Raw genomic sequence first — 15,357 nt, forward strand, 5'->3', positions numbered from 1 at the left:
ACGTATATCCCAATTTTGGCACTGGATCACCTTGCAATGGAGTACATCAATAGAAAGGGATTCTTCTCCATAGTGTTGCAGTCCTTGTGTATCACAGTGGGCATTTCACTGACATAAACGCTGGATGGTCCTGGAAGGTGCATGATTCACATATTTTCAGGAACACTGGCATGTACAGAAAGCTGCAAGAGCAGAGGTGGGCAAGCCAGTGGCGGGCCTCTGAACCATTTGTTTACATTTGCATGGCCGCCCGCAGCTCCCAGTGGCCGCGGTTCCCTGGGAGCTGCGGGCAACCATGCTAATGTAAACAAACGGTCTGGCGGCCCGCCAGCGGATTACCCTGACGGGCTGCGTGCGGCCCACGGGCTGCAGGTTGCCCACCACTATGCAAGGGTGACTTTCTTTCCAGACCAGAAGATTCCAGAGGAGGATGGTGAAATGCCCACAGTGATCCTGGGAGACCCAGCATATCCCTTATTCCCATGGCTCATGAAGCGTTACAAGGGAAACCTGGATAGCAGTAAGGAGCGCTTCAACAATAGGCTGAGTAGGTGCAGAAGGAGCTGGAATGTGCGTTTGGCAGATTAGAAACATGCTGGCAATGCCTTTATGGCAGGTTAGACCTCAGTGAGGCTGATATTCCCTTGGTCATAGTTGCCTGTTGTATTTTGCATAATATTTGTGAAGCTAAGGGTGAAAGGTTTGCTCAGGGGTGGATTGCTGAGGCACACTGCCTGGAAGCTGATTTTGAGCAGCCTAATACCTGGGCTATTAGAGGGGCACAATGGAGGACAATTTGAATCAGGGAAGCTTTGAGGCAACACTTTGAGAATGAGAACCAAGAATGTATATTTCTATGCTACAAACTGCAATGCTTCATTAAATCAAGTTGTGTTAGGAAACACTTGTGATGATTTGTGGTCTAGGATCTCAGTAAGCAAATGATTAAACTGCCTGTGTATGTCTTGCTGCCACCTGATAGCACAATTTGTAGGACACAAATAAAGATCAGTTTATCTTTCAGATTCTTTGTTTTTATTAAACAATCAACACACACACAAATGCTTGGTGGGAAAAGAAGGGACCAGGGAAGGGCAGAGCATCAGAGCTGTGTGTAGGTCCAGCTATCATTTTGAAAATTGTCAGAGGTGGTGGAGTGAATGGGAAACCGAGAAGTTCTGGAAAGCATAAGGGAATGTGCGGATGGAGTTTGGGGGGTGGGGTATGAAAAACGGTTCTGAATGTGCTGCTGGGGATGGTAGGCACATATCTGTTCTGACTGCAGCGTTGTGAGTGACTTAAGCATCTCTGTTTGCTACTCCATTACTTTTATCATCCACTCAGTGGCGTTCTTAACAAAGTCCTGATTTTCTCTTCTGTTCTGCCTTTCAATTTCTCTCCACCCCATGTGTTCCCTTTTTTCTGCATCAGAGTACTGCAGGACCTCCTGGAACATGTTCTGCTTCCTCCATCTTGGACGCTTTCTAATCTGGTAGAGGAGCTCCGTTGATCTGTAGGGGGTTCCCCTGAAAGCCACATCTGCAGAAGCACAAGAAACAATACACAAAAGCATGGTTATTAGTTCATGCACAGCATTGAATCACTACAGTTTAGTACACCTCTTATAACATACCAAGAACTTTCTCACTGTCCCTTGGCAAGCACCCAACTTGACAAACACCCCAGACATGGTGAGTTTAGCCCAAGGTGCGATGAGGGGGCGGGGTGTTCTGGGGTAAACAGCAGTGGTGCTTATGAAAGGGTCATGGTGCAGGCAACTAGGGACAATATTGTAAATTCTCCAACCCTTTTGCATAGGTGGGGGTCATTGAAGCAGATATCTCACTCCTGAGGGTAACCAAGGAAGCAAGGCTACATCTGCTGCACACTTGTGGCTTCTGACCCGGTCTCTATGCTGCTCGCCTGTGTGCCACTTTGGTCCCTGCATAAGTGATTGCAGAGTGGTATAGGAAAGTTTCATTCAATGAGGGAAGGAACAAAGTAGCTCTGCCAAGGAACCTCTGGCAGAGGATTGCCGAGGGTCTCCAGTAAAGTTTCCTAGAGATTTCTCTGAAGGATTCCCATAAAATCTTGGGATGCATCAACATACAGTTCTGCTGTACTGCTTAGCTGCATAGGGAAATGTGCAGCACACAGAAACACAGCTAGCATTTTACATTTCTATCCCTTGACCCACTTACGCAGTACTCAAAGCAAATGAAAGCTGGACGTCATGTAACTGAGCACCATCAACTCAAAAAAACCCCCACTTACCAGGGGTCTCCTCTCCCGCTTCTTGCTCACTGGACTGGCTAGACTACTCCAGAGTGGAGAACAGTTCTTGATTGGCTGACCCACCTGCCAACCCCATCGTGTGCTCCAAATCATCCTCTAATGCCACCTGCTCGTCCACAACTTCATCCTCTGGGTTAGGTTCACTTTCTGCTGCCTCTAGTTCTGACAAAGTATCCAGGGAGCTCTCGGTAGTGGAGGTGGAGTACCACTGAGGATAGTGTCCAACTCCTTATAGAATCGGCAGGCCTTCGGAGCAGCACCGAAGTGACGGTTTGCCTCCCTTGCCTTCTGGTGCGCTTTCCTCAGCTCCTTTATCTTTGCTCTGCACTGCACTGTGTCCCGATTGTACCCATTTTCACAGAAGCCACAAGAAATCTGCCCGTAGGTATCAAAATTTCTACAGCTGGAGCACAGCTGGGACTTGACAGCCCCCTCTCCCCAAATACGAAGCAGATCCATCAGCTCTGCATTGGTCCAAGTGGGAGGCTGCTTGCCGTGTGGAGCCGCCATGGTCAGCTGGGAAGATGTGATGTGAGCTCTCCACACCGAGCAAACAGGAAATGGAATTTAAAAAATTCACAGGGCTTTAAAGGGGGAGGGGGTAGTTATTCACTGGGCTGCAGCGCAGCGGAGTTCGAACTGCTGCCCATAGCAGTCAGGATGGGCATTGTGGAACATCTCCTGGAAACCATTTAAAATAAATATATGGAGATATACCTATCTCATAGAGCTGGAAGGGACCCTGAAAGGTCATTGAGTCCAGCCCCCTGCCTTCACTAGCAGGACCAAGTACTGATTTTTGCTCCAGATCCATCCCTACATGGCCCCCTCAAGGATTGCGCTCCCAACCCTGGGTTTAGCAGGCCAATGCTCAAACCACTGAGCTATCACAGAGACAGAACTAAACACCATGTTTACACTGGCACTTTGTTGCTAAAACATTGCCGCAAAAAAACCTCTCTTGTAGAGGTGGTTTTATTTTGTTGCCAAAACTGAAGAATTTTGTCACCAAAAGTGCCATTGCAGTGTGTACACCTCCACTGTTTTGCTGCCAAAAGGTGCATTTTGCTGACAAAACTCTGTAGTGTACAAAAGGCCTTAGAAGCTGGAGACAGAAGAGTCTTATGTTGGAAGAGGGAAACTGCAACACAGAATATAAGGTACCAAGGTGATTATGTCAATCTCCCAGATATGAATTTATAGATAAATTACAACAGGAGAAAAATATTATTTTTCCCTCAGGCCATTCTGTTAGAGATCAGAAGACTCTATAGAAACTAAACGTAAATTTTAGAGCTTAATCCAAAGTTTGTTGAAGTCTAGGGAAATACTACCATTGACTTCACTGGACTTAGAATTAGGCCCCTAGAGAAAATTACTGCCAGGTGATAAGAAGAGATAAACAAATGTCTGACACAGAGTTCAAATATAATTAGTTTTCCTCACTGGGATGTTATTTTCACGAGGGCTCCAGAAAACAGGAATTATGTTATTTTACTCCATAGTCCTTCACATTGACAGTGTCCAATATCAAGTGTCAATGATGCAGTTTTCAATGAGAATTTCACCTGTGTAAGGACTGCAGCAAACATAAGGCTGCTTATCTCTGTTTGGAGAAAGGACCCTCATCCACTGTAAATCACTGATTGGAAAGATCATCCACATTTGATGTTCTGTTGTTTGAAAATTATTTACTTGATACTTATAAAAGTGTTATAGGGTCTCAGTTACTGTGTTGGTATGGGAAACGGTGCAAGACACACTGTACAGCAGTTGCAATCCAACAAAATCCATCCTGTTTGACACCTGACTGGGGAATGTTTGCACAGCAAAGTAACATCTACTTAGCTAGTTAAAGCAGAATCAACTTTAGTTTTGTTTTATTAGTTTTACAGTTTTATTAAGAGGCGTACAGGTGACAAGATGACAAGCAGAGTGCTATTTGTTTGGTGGTGAACACCTCAAATTTTGTTGGTCAGGAGACATAAAATAAACTTGTGCAATCGGAGGCAGTTTTCAGACAGTGTTACTGTATTTTTATATGGCACTTCACAATGTACAAAACAGACTGAAAGCCTGATATGAGGAACTTTAAGTTTAAGGATCTATCTGGCAAAAGTGCTGAGTACTGATTTTCTACTGATGGGGATCACTTCATCATAGCGAAATCGCACTCACCTCTGAGGCAAAACCTAAGTAACTGTTGCATACAGCAATGCTACATGACAGCCTAAGGTCGGAAGTGGTGAATGCCATATCCAGTTGAAATTCAGGAGGGTGGTTCAGTTACAGTAGGCTTCAGAACTACCCACAATGGAATTTGGCCTGGAGAAAGAGATAACATTTTAACTTATATGATTTCTATTTAAGTACCAATCCATTGTTGTGAGTACTCTAACAATAGTTAAAAGCATCAGTATAAAACATAGAAGTTTAGTCATCATGCATAGTGAAGACCCTACAGAGCGCATATTCTTAGTAGCCCTTCCAGTCTAAAGAGGGTGCTCTAACTCAGTGGTTCTCAACCAAGGCTACGCGTACCCCTGGGGCTATGCAGAGGTCTTCCAGGGGGAACATAACTCATCCAGATATTTGCCTACTTTTACAATAGGATACATAAAAAACGCTAGTGAAGTTAGTACAAACTAAAATTTCATACAGACAATGACTTGTTTATACCTCTCTATATATTATACATTGAAATATAAGTACAATATTTATATTCCAATTGATTTATTTTATAACTATATGGTAAAAATGAGAAAGTAAGCAACGTTTCAATAATCGTGTACTGTGGCACTTTTGTATTTTTATGTCTGATTCTGTGAGCAAGTAATTTTTAAGTGAGGTGAAATTTGGGGGTATGCAAAACAAATCAGACTCCTGAAAGGGGTACAGTAGTCTGGAAAGGTGGAGAGCCATTGCTCTAACTTGTGTTAGTGCTGATTGCAACTGAAGTGATATTACAATAGGGTCAAATATTCAAAACTGGCTGCCTAAATTGCCCCAACTGAATTTACACTCACACTGCAATTGGAAAACCTCAACTTGTATGGAAAAATAATACAGGGTAATTTTAATGGAAATGTCACATGGAGGATATTCAAATGAAACCTAGGTTTTGGAACAAACCAACATCTGCTGCTGCTGCTAGTGGATCCTGGGAAGACAGAGACCAGGAGGTGAATTCTAATAGAGGTGTTCCAAGTCATGGGCCCAAGTGTCTGACACATGGATTCTGTGAATGAAATTCAGAGCCAAGTTTTACTACTGCAGCAAACAGGAATGGATTTTTATATCAAACTCTAAAAATGACACCATCTGCCTATAGCACAGTACCACCACTGCATGGCACTCCACACCATTGACCCCACTAAGCAATGGGCCATATGAGAAAAGCTATGTAACTATTTGGGGTGATTTGTTTGTTTTGTTAACCCAATACAGTTTTACAGATATAGCTTATTCTGCTTCCTGAACAGTCACAAGTTATGTGCTGCTGCAGGCACTAACACCTCTATATAGTTCCTAGCTTGCATCCACTGATTTTGAGACTGAGGAACTTTCAGTCTATGGATCTATCTGGAAAAAGAGGTAAAGGGGCAACTGCCCTCCAAGCGCATACGGTTTTCAGATACCATGGTGATAAGTGCACCAGAAGTTTCCTGTGTAGACAAGCCCGCAGCACACTTGATTGACAGTTCTCCCATCCACGTACTGTCCCTTACCAGCACCGCTTAGCTTCGGAGCTTCTCCTGCTAACGGAAGGGCTCTAAGCTCCGCCTCTCCTGGAGGCCAAAGGGCCGTGTCTGTGTCGTAATTGGCGAGCGGGATCTGTCAGTCAGTCACGGCACCGAAAGCCGGAGGGCCAGCGTGCGTCACTCACAGCTGCCGCGGTTTGGTTCCGCGTCCCGGCCCCTCCCTCTCCCGCCCCTTCCTCAGCGGGGACAACACGTGGCCCGGCCGGAACCTGAGCGAGCGCCGCCTGGGGACGGAGGCAGTGTGGGTGGGTGGCCAGGAGGCGGCAGCAGAGACTGGGTGCAGAGCCAGCGTCCCCATCGGGTAAGGGGGGCGCGTCTCAGTGAAACCCACGTGCTGGGGGGCGCAGGTGATGGGGGTAAATGTGCCAGAGGTGTGGGAGGCGCAGGTCCTGCCCCTTTCCCTGGTGATGGGGGGATAAATGCCCCAGGGGTGTGGAGTCACAGGTCTAGCCCCTTTCTCTGGTGTTGGGGAGAAGGAGGGTAAATGCCCCAGTGGGGTGGGAGCACCTGCCCTGCCCCTTTCCCTGGAGATGGGGGGGGGGGAATAAATGCCCCGGAGGCATGGGGAGTCATAGGTCCAGCCCCTTTCCCTAGTGATGTGGAGAAGGGGGGTAAATGCAGATGATGGGGGTAAATGCGTTCTTCTGTTTTTTTCTGATGATGGGGAGAAGGAGAGTGTTAATTCCCTGGTGCTCTTGCATTCATGCCCTTGCCTGCAGGATGACTGGAAAGTGTACGTTGTAGGTGAAGAGCAAAGGACTACTAGAATGCTTGATTCCTGGGTCCTCTTCCATGATGTTGTCATTTATTTATCTTGGCCTATTTGCTTAGGGCCAGATTTTTATCTATGTGGTCTCTGAGGCATTTGGCTGCGTAAGAAGTAATCTCACTTTTGGGCACAACTGGGTAGGTATGCATGTCCGAGTACATTTTGAGGCCAGGAGAAAATTTAGCTCTTCACTATGTGTTTCAGTTTCCCCATCTCGAAAATTGGTATTGTAGAGAACTTCAAGATGCTTAAATGAAAGGTGCTGTGGATGGGTAGTACCTCTCATAACTCAAGCCTGACCCCAGATGTACAGTACCTTCCTTCTTAACTTGTGTAAAATTGATTTTAAACATTAGCTTTAATAATTTTTTTTCAATATTACAGTCCTAAAGTTACTTCCTAAAAGTAGTTTTTGGCTCTCATAGACTTTAAGGTCAGAAGGGACCATTCATGATCAACAAGTCTGACCTCCCGCACCTTGCAGGCCACAGAACCTCATCCTGTAATAGACCCATAACCTCTGGCTGAGTTACTGAAGCCCTCGAATCATGATCTTTTTCTCTTTCACGTGCACAGATTTGCACTAATATTATGCATTTAATATAAATAAAATCAATCCCTTCTCTGGGAGGAGACTCTTCCTGTCCCAAATCATGTTTTCTTTCTCCACAAATTATTCATCTCAAAAACTGCTAGGGTAGCCTTGGCATATGAAGTTGTATCTGGCTTATTAGTCCCTGCTGGCCGTGATTATGATATGATAAGTGGGATACTATAGTTTTCTGTTGGTGGCATCAGTAGTATAGGCTGTGGACACCAAGGCACTTTTGCCACAGTGTCATCTAACCATTGCAATCACCTGGAATTGCACAGGTGGTGAATGATGGAGACTAAAATGCCTGGTGTAGATAAGGTATTAATTAAAGTGACTGCTGATCTGCTGTATGTGTCTGGAGAGTGGAAACTGGTACAACCTGGGACTTACATCTTGGCCAGATAGCAGCTGAAAAGTAAATGGGATACAGGAAACCTAACTTTGAAAGAAAACAGTTTTTTAAATTGTTTTTAATAATACGGAGCACTTATGGCATTTTTCATCAGTAGTTCTCAGTGTTTTACAAACAGTAAGTCTTACAGTTTTACTGATAACCTTTCAGCTCAGATTGCCTAAGGGTGCAATCCACAAAACAACTTAGGTGTCTAAAGTCCAGAGTTAGGCACCTAAGTCCCTGTGTACGGCACCAATGCAGTCCATGAAGCTCCTAAATGGCTGCTACATAACCCTGTAGGTGCCAAAACTCCCTGTGAACCTAACTTTGCACTGTAAAAATCCCTGAGACACCTAAGTTTTAGAGCCTGGGCCGTGCCCTGTGCTGCCCCACTGTAGGCATCTGGATGTCTGTTTCCCATCTAAGCCCAGAGTGATTCAGAAAATGGGAAGATAGACATTCAGCCACCTAAGTTGCATAGAGGGCCTGATCCAGTAGGTGGCCTTCAAGCATGCCTACTGAATCAGGTTCCATTCCAAATCTGGCTGGAGGTGGTACTGCCCACCTTGTAATATTTTGTCTGGTGGATAGAGCACTTGCCTGGGTTGTAGAAGACCCAAGTTCAATTTCCCCCCTCTGCCAGAAGGGGAGAAAGGATTTGAACAGGGGTCTCCCGTCCCTCAGGAGAGTGCTCTAACCATAGAGCTGTGAGATATTTTGATATGGGGCTCTCTCAGTCTCTCCTTGTGAAGCTGTTCCACTGTGGATAAATAATGAGTGACTGGAACAAGAGGGTTTGAAGCGGGTCCCCTACCTCCCAGGTGGGTTCCCTAACCACTAGATTATAACGTTATTCTCGTTATTTCCATTCTCTCTTGTCCCATCACCTCCTCCTCCTCTGGCCATTTTTTGTGTAGTGAAGCAGGTACCTAACTCATTCCCACAAGAAGTGGCTTAGGTGCCTAAACTGAGTGACTCCAGTTCTCAAGCGAAGATAGGCACCTTCCTGCAGCCTGGACTCAGGCCAACCTCTGTGAGAGGGATGGCACTTAGCACACGCCTCTGTCCTAGGCATCTCCCATTGGCTAGCTTAAGGCAGCGCCACACCCTGCATGCTGGCTTTTGTGGATCACATGCTGAAGTGTTTATCTCTCTCTGTTCATTGCATAGGGCAGTGGTTCTCAAAGCCGGTCCGCTGCTTGTTTAGGGAAAGCCCCTGGCAGGCCAGGCCGGTTTGTTTACCTGCCCTGTCTGCAGGTTCTGCCGATCGTGGCGCCCACTGGCCGCGGTTAGCCGCTCCAGGCCAATGGGGGCCGCGGGAAGTGGCACAGGCTGAGGGATGTGCTGGCTGCCGCTTCCCACCGCCCCCATTGGCCTGGAGCGGCGAACCGCGGCCAGTGGGAGCTGCGATTGGCCGAACCTGCGGACGCGGCAGGTAAACAAACTGTCCTGGCCTGCCAAGGGCTTTCCATGGACAAGTGGCGGACCGGCTTTGAGAACCACTGGCAAAGGGAGCCTAGGCCCCTTATTCAGCTTTGTGGGTGGCAGTGTGGATCCTGTGACTTTTCTAGGCACCTTAAAGTTGGGTGCTCTGACACTCAGTGTTTCAATGCCTGAGTCTGTTTGTGGAGCTCATCCTAAGTGATTTGGATAGTAATGCCAAGAATGAGACTTGGGTGTCCTGCCCCCCTGTGGTGTGCCCTATCCATTGCCTCCCTTAACAGTAAATTTAAGGGTTTTTTTGAATGAAGAGAGATCAGTCAAATTAGCCCTCAGTGTATGGAAGTGTTATTTAAATTCTTGGGATTTTCAAGGACAAGATTGTATTATTTTTCTATAGACTCAAATGAGGCAATTTGACCCTTCCTCCACACCTTCAGTGACCAAGCCAGCTGAAAGATGGCAGAACTGTGTTAAATTATAAATTGTGTTCTTCTCAGACAGTCTGCCTGGAAAAAGTCACTACAATCTACAAAAAGGAACACTTCTATGTCATTGTTTTGTCAAAGTATTGCTGTTCACGGCCCACACAATGGCATAGGCAGTGGCAATACTAGCTTCCCTACACTGCCTTGGTAATCTGCCTCAATACTGATATGGAGGAACCAGGGTCAGGATCCACAAAGGGACTTAGGCATTCTGATGCTGAGCATAGTAACATCTAACTTTTAGGCGCATTGAAAATCACTGGAATCCACAAACCTGAGTTATCCGCCTAGCCTCCCTGTGCAATGCGTGGGGAGAGGTAGGTACTAGAGAATGGGATCTGCAAAAGCAAGTAAGTTAGATGGGGAGCTGCCTAGGCTACCCAGTAGAAAATGCTGATGAAAAGGGCGTGTCCTAAGCGTTGCCCCTCTCACAGAGTTCAGTGCTGAAGTCTGGGCGGTAGGGAAATGTCTCGGGTTGCGATCCACAGATGGAATTCTCTCTCTCCTGGAGTCAAGAAACGGCTTAGCCGCCTGTTAGCCAGGTGCCATTCTCACTCAACGCAAAACAGCTGGGTGGGGGAAGAAGAAGCCTCCTTTATAAAACTTAGTCTGGTGGTTAGGGTACTCAACTGGGATGTGATAGATTATCTAGCTAATGAGAAGAAAAAATTTGAACGGGGGTCTTCCGCTTTGCAAGTGAATGCTCTAACCACTGGACTGTAGAGTGATTCTCACTCTCTGTGCCCCAATTAATATTTAAGTATTTAATTAAAGTAGAATGAGACACCTACATCAAAATATCCCTTAGTCCATTGAAGCAATCATCTGAGAGCTAGAAGATCCCTGTTCAAACCCCTTCTTATTGGGCAGAAGGGGAATTGAACTGGGGTCTCTCTCATGCCAGGTAGGTACCCTAACCAGTGGGCTAAAGATTAGACCAGGGATCGGCAACATTCGGCACGCGGCTCGCCAGGGTAAGCACCCTAGTGTGCCGGGCCACATCCCTTGGCACGCACCGCTTCCCGCCGCCCCCATTGGCCCGGGACGGCGAACCACGGCGAGTGGGGGCTGCGATCGGCCGAACCTGCCGTGTCAGCAGGTAAATAAACTGGCCCGGCCTGCTAGGGTGCTGAACGTTGCCGACCCCTGGATTAGACAGAGGAGGAGGTGGCAGCCTCCCTTTTTATCTTTCCCAGAGTTGAGGATGATGCTGGGGCTTAGGCATGTGATAGGCATCCAGATGCATGCCTGAAGCAGCTGTAGAATGCCCAAATGCAGCTGCTTAGGCACATAGGGGATTTTTACAGTGAAAACATAGGTGTCAAGTGATTTTATGCACCTACAGGATTAGGCAGCAACCAAGTGAGGGAGGATTTTGTGGATCACAGTGGTTCTTAAATCTGAGATTTAGGCACCTAAGTCCCTTTGTGGATCTGGTCGCAACTCTGGTGGCAAGAGAATAGTTTACTCACCAGTTTTGTTTGCTTACATGTTATAATAGTTGTGGGGATTAAAGTCTGGTAGTTCTTGTGAAGTGGGTGACTGTTCACCATGAGCTAGGCTGAAACTACCATCTCATTTCACAGAAACTATCAAGCAACCTTTGGATGGTGATGCTTTCTGGTCATTACCAACCTAATCTAAACTTTGAATTGTTAACCTAGAACTGAAAGGCTCTGTGCCCCATTTACAATCACATGCACCTTCCAGTTCTTAAAGTTTTGCATCAAATAACATGTAATTGGGCTTTAAAACATCTTTTTAATACTGGTGAAAAGTCACTTGTTTGCAGGGCTGCCCGGGGTGGGGGGGCAAGTGGGGCAATTTGCCCCGGGCCCCACAGGGCCCCACCACGAGAATATAGTATTCTATGGTATTGCAACTTTTTTTTTATGGAAGGGGCCCCCAAAATTGCTTTGCCCCAGACCCCCTGAATCCTCTGGGTGGCCCTACTTGTTTGTTACTTAGCACTCTTTATTAGAAACCCAGACATCTCTACACTAGTAGATCTCTAAAAGACCTTGCCTGGTGGATTTCATATCCCATTTATACAGGTCAGGCTGGCCTTAAACATTAAGTGAGATAGGACCTTGGCCAGTTGAAATTTAACTCTTTAATTCTTATTCTCTCAACAATTTTTAATCATTGTTTTCTGCCAATATTACATGGCCCAACTGCCCTCCAAGGGCTTACAGTTCTCAGGTACCATGGTGATGAGTGCAGTATAAATTGCTATATAGTTCCTATCTTTCATCCACTGGTTTTGAGACTGTGGCTATATCTACACTAGAGATCTTACAGCGGTACAGCTGTACTAATGAGAGAGAGAGCTCTCCTGTCGACATAATTAAACCACTTGTAACCATAGTGACGGTAGCTATGTCGGCGGGAGGAGCTCAGTATCACTTATCTTGGCAAAACTTATGTTGCTCAGAGGGGTGTTTTTTCACATCCCTGAGCGATATAAGTTTTGCTGACGTAAGTGGTAGTATAGACATGGCCTGTGCTGTGGTTTTTGTCTTCTGTTTTGTGTTATGAATCCTCAGTGAATTTTGGATGAAAAGCTTGAAGTGCTTAAAAGTGACAAAATGAAACAGCAGTGAATTTACTACATTTCCTGTAAAATGATTGTGGAGATTAAAATGGAGTGGAACAAACTATTTTAGGGAAAATAATGAAGATCAATGTTAATAGCTAAAAATGAAACTGTCTGTGAATTAATTATGCTTTGAAACAGTATTTTAGCAGGTCCTAAAGTTTAAAACTTTTTTTTAAAGTAGGTTACATTTTAATCAAACAAAAATGGTTTTGAAGAAGAAGAAAGAAATTCAAGTTGATGCATTTGTTCTTGAGTGCCAAGAGCTTGAAACACTTCGGTGTAAGTATTATTTTTTTCCCTATATTAATTTGTGTAATTTGTCTGTTTGTAGAATTACCTGAATAGCTACTAAAATTGATTTTTGTTTTTGTTTTTTTTAATGCTTTGTCCCTGAGAATAACTTTTTTTTAAAAGGCTTTTTAGCTTGACAGGCTTCAAAGGAGTCCTATTCCATCCTCCTTCTGAGGAATCTTGGCTGTTACTCATGGGTGTGAATGGATGGTTTAAAGTATGAATGGACCTTTTAGGACTATGATAAAGATGCAGAGGGTTCCTAAGGAGAAAAACACACAAGAGACTTTAAATAACTGCAAAATAAGGCATTCATGTATTTCTCATGATTCTTGGATTTTTCAGGGCTAGTTTGATTTGAAGAAGTAGTTCAGATACTTTTAGAATGTTGTATGTTTGGTGATCAAATGTGATACATGTTTTCAGTAGTCTTTGTAAAAGGAATTAGTAATAAAGACAAATATGTTTATATTATTGAGAATTTTGACTTTGTAGCTTACAATTAGGAACATAGGAATTAACACATGGATCTGAGGTCCATGTAGTCTAATATCTTTTCTCCAGTAGTGGCCAAAAGCAGATGCTTCTAAGGAAGGTTAAAAACACCACATTAATCAAATATGGAATGATCTGCTTCTGACATTAAGTTCCATCCTGATCTTAGGGTATGTCTATACTGTAGTTCAACATCCACAGCTGACCTGTGTCAGCTGACTTGGGCTCAGGCTGTGAGGCTGTAAAATTGCAGCGTAGGTCTCCAGCCAGAGTCCAAATGACTGCATTGTTAGAATGGCTTGCGCCCTAAAGCGTGTGGTTTAATATCACTTCCAAAAATTTTATCATTCATTACAATAACTCTGGATAGTTTTGTTGTCCATGTACATGTCTGGTCCCTTTTAGTATCTTGCTGAGTTTTTGGCCTCAATGACTGTTCTGCTTTTGGATCAGTTAAAATAGAGTGAGAGAAACTTGAGCACCTCCCTCCTGCTTCTATATCACTCTTGTGTTCTGGGATGGAAATCTGCTGCTAGCAGGTCCTTTAGTCCTTAGGTCTGGGCTGCTGCTTCTTGTCCTCTCCCCAAAACCCTTGTGTATGACATGACACACTGTTGGCCTTAGGGACACGGAACAAGCAGCCCACCAAAATTAGACTGAGATGAATGTTTTCTCCTCTATTTGGCACTGTGTCCCTGACCCAGCACAGAGAAGCGGCCAGGTGCTGTGGTCTACCTGTGCAATTCTCTTTACAGGGCTGATGCCTACATACTCCAATCTTAGAAGCTCTGCAGTTGGCCCTTTTCCGAGTCACTCCAAGTGACTTTTTAAAAATGAGGTCTGAACTGGCTTTTCTGTTTCCTTTTGCTTTTTTTCTTTGCATTGGGTTTTGTCTAGTTGAACTTCCCATTTAGCATGGATTTTCCCTTTGGTTGTTAATTTTCTTACAAAAATTACATGAATATGAAATTTGTGCATGTGTGAGTGTGTTTTCAGGATCACCTCCTTATGTTCTGTAAAAGTATGTGTAGGAGTACATTCTTATATCTACACAGATTCTTTTGCAGAATAATAATGGGCTGATTCTGGCTTTAATGTTTATATACTATTTTCATATAAGTGCAGTCATTTTTGCTCTGTGAAGAACTTTGGCTAAGGGTTAAGGTATTGAACATGTAATGTATTCTTATAAGTGTTAAGTATTGTTATGATGATGAAAGGCTGGGGAGGGTGACAGATCAAGTGTAGAGGGAAAAAGGATAAAACAATAGTGATATGTTACAAATATGATATAATTATGAATTGTTTACTGGTTCAGAAAATCAATTTACTATTTATTATGTGGTTCCCGATTAAAGAGAGCTTCTTTTCCCAAATAAAATGTAGCATTTGCAGATGCTGAAGACCAAAATCTGGCTTCTCTGTTGTTGCATTGTGTACAGCTGTCTGATGGTATCCATCAAATCTACTCTATCAAACAGGTAAGTCTTTGCTAATGTTAATTAATGGTAAATTGTAACTGCTAATTTATCATGATACCGGGGAATTTTCTAGGCACCTAATAGCAAGAGCTATTTTTAATGTACACTTGTCTTGTACATTTTAAACATTATTAGGACCAGTTTAAAAGAGCAGTCGGTATTTCTCCAAATGTATTAAAAGTTTAGTCAGATTTTTCAGAAATGCTCATAGACTTCAGTGGGAGCTGGAGGTGTTCAGCGCCTCTGAAATCAGACTATGCGAGGTGTCTGCCAGCAGAAAAAAATACAGAACAGGAACAAATTTTGAACCTTTATTCTGACAGTTGAAATTTGGTGGCAGAAAAAGAAACTTGTGAAGTAAATTTTTTTGAATTTGGCAAAATGAAATTTTAGGTAAAGGAGAATTTCATTTATTTTATGTATGAGAACATAAACAAAAGTTTTAACTCTGTATGGTTTTTAATTTGTTGATCACAGATTATGACATTATTGAAGAAGATGGATAGAAACTCTGCATGTAGCCCCATGATTAAATGCTGTTTGGATATTGTTGGAGTGATGTATTTTTCACTGGGCGCAAAGAATCCCTTGAAAAAGGTGTTGGCGAGGTAACAAATTGGATAGTAAATAAAAAACCCTTTTTGTTTTTCAAAAACAGTAGAATTTTAGCTAAGTAGGAACATCTGCTGCCACAGACTATTTCACTTAACTTTCAGGTACTTTATTGTATTATAGTTCCATTACTGACA

General features: G+C 44.0%; 1 protein-coding gene and 1 long non-coding RNA gene across 15 annotated transcripts in view; one reads left to right on the plus strand and one right to left on the minus strand.

Annotated features, from left to right (window-relative positions):
• Positions 1 to 1,031: 1,031 nt before the first annotated feature.
• LOC117875579 lies at positions 1,032 to 6,189 on the minus strand. Of its 5 annotated transcripts, none has more exons than XR_004645286.1 (4): positions 5,934 to 6,189; positions 5,428 to 5,533; positions 4,474 to 4,620; positions 1,032 to 1,539 (listed from the first exon to the last, which is right to left on the minus strand). It is a non-coding gene; the product is annotated as an uncharacterized LOC117875579 (long non-coding RNA). The 5 variants fall into 5 exon arrangements; XR_004645287.1 differs by having other exon boundaries at positions 6,024 to 6,052; XR_004645284.1 differs by lacking the exon at positions 5,428 to 5,533.
• Positions 6,190 to 6,227: 38 nt separating this feature from the next.
• THADA (THADA armadillo repeat containing) overlaps positions 6,228 to 15,357 on the plus strand; it is a 324,280-nt gene continuing 315,150 nt past the window's right edge. For 8 of the 10 annotated variants that reach the window (XM_034764450.1, XM_034764454.1, XM_034764456.1 and 5 more), the window contains exons 1-5: positions 6,239 to 6,357; positions 6,776 to 6,962; positions 12,520 to 12,620; positions 14,514 to 14,608; positions 15,086 to 15,216. In XM_034764450.1, the coding sequence (XP_034620341.1) occupies positions 12,545 to 12,620; positions 14,514 to 14,608; positions 15,086 to 15,216 (302 nt within the window). In that variant the 5' untranslated portion in view covers positions 6,239 to 6,357; positions 6,776 to 6,962; positions 12,520 to 12,544. Of the gene's footprint in view, positions 6,358 to 6,775; positions 6,963 to 12,519; positions 12,621 to 14,513; positions 14,609 to 15,085; positions 15,217 to 15,357 lie in introns of all 10 variants that reach the window. The other 2 variants (XM_034764451.1, XM_034764452.1) reach the window with 2 other exon arrangements.

This window comes from Trachemys scripta, chromosome 3, assembly GCF_013100865.1.
Source record: "Trachemys scripta elegans isolate TJP31775 chromosome 3, CAS_Tse_1.0, whole genome shotgun sequence".
Taxonomy (NCBI): Eukaryota; Metazoa; Chordata; order Testudines; family Emydidae; genus Trachemys; species Trachemys scripta.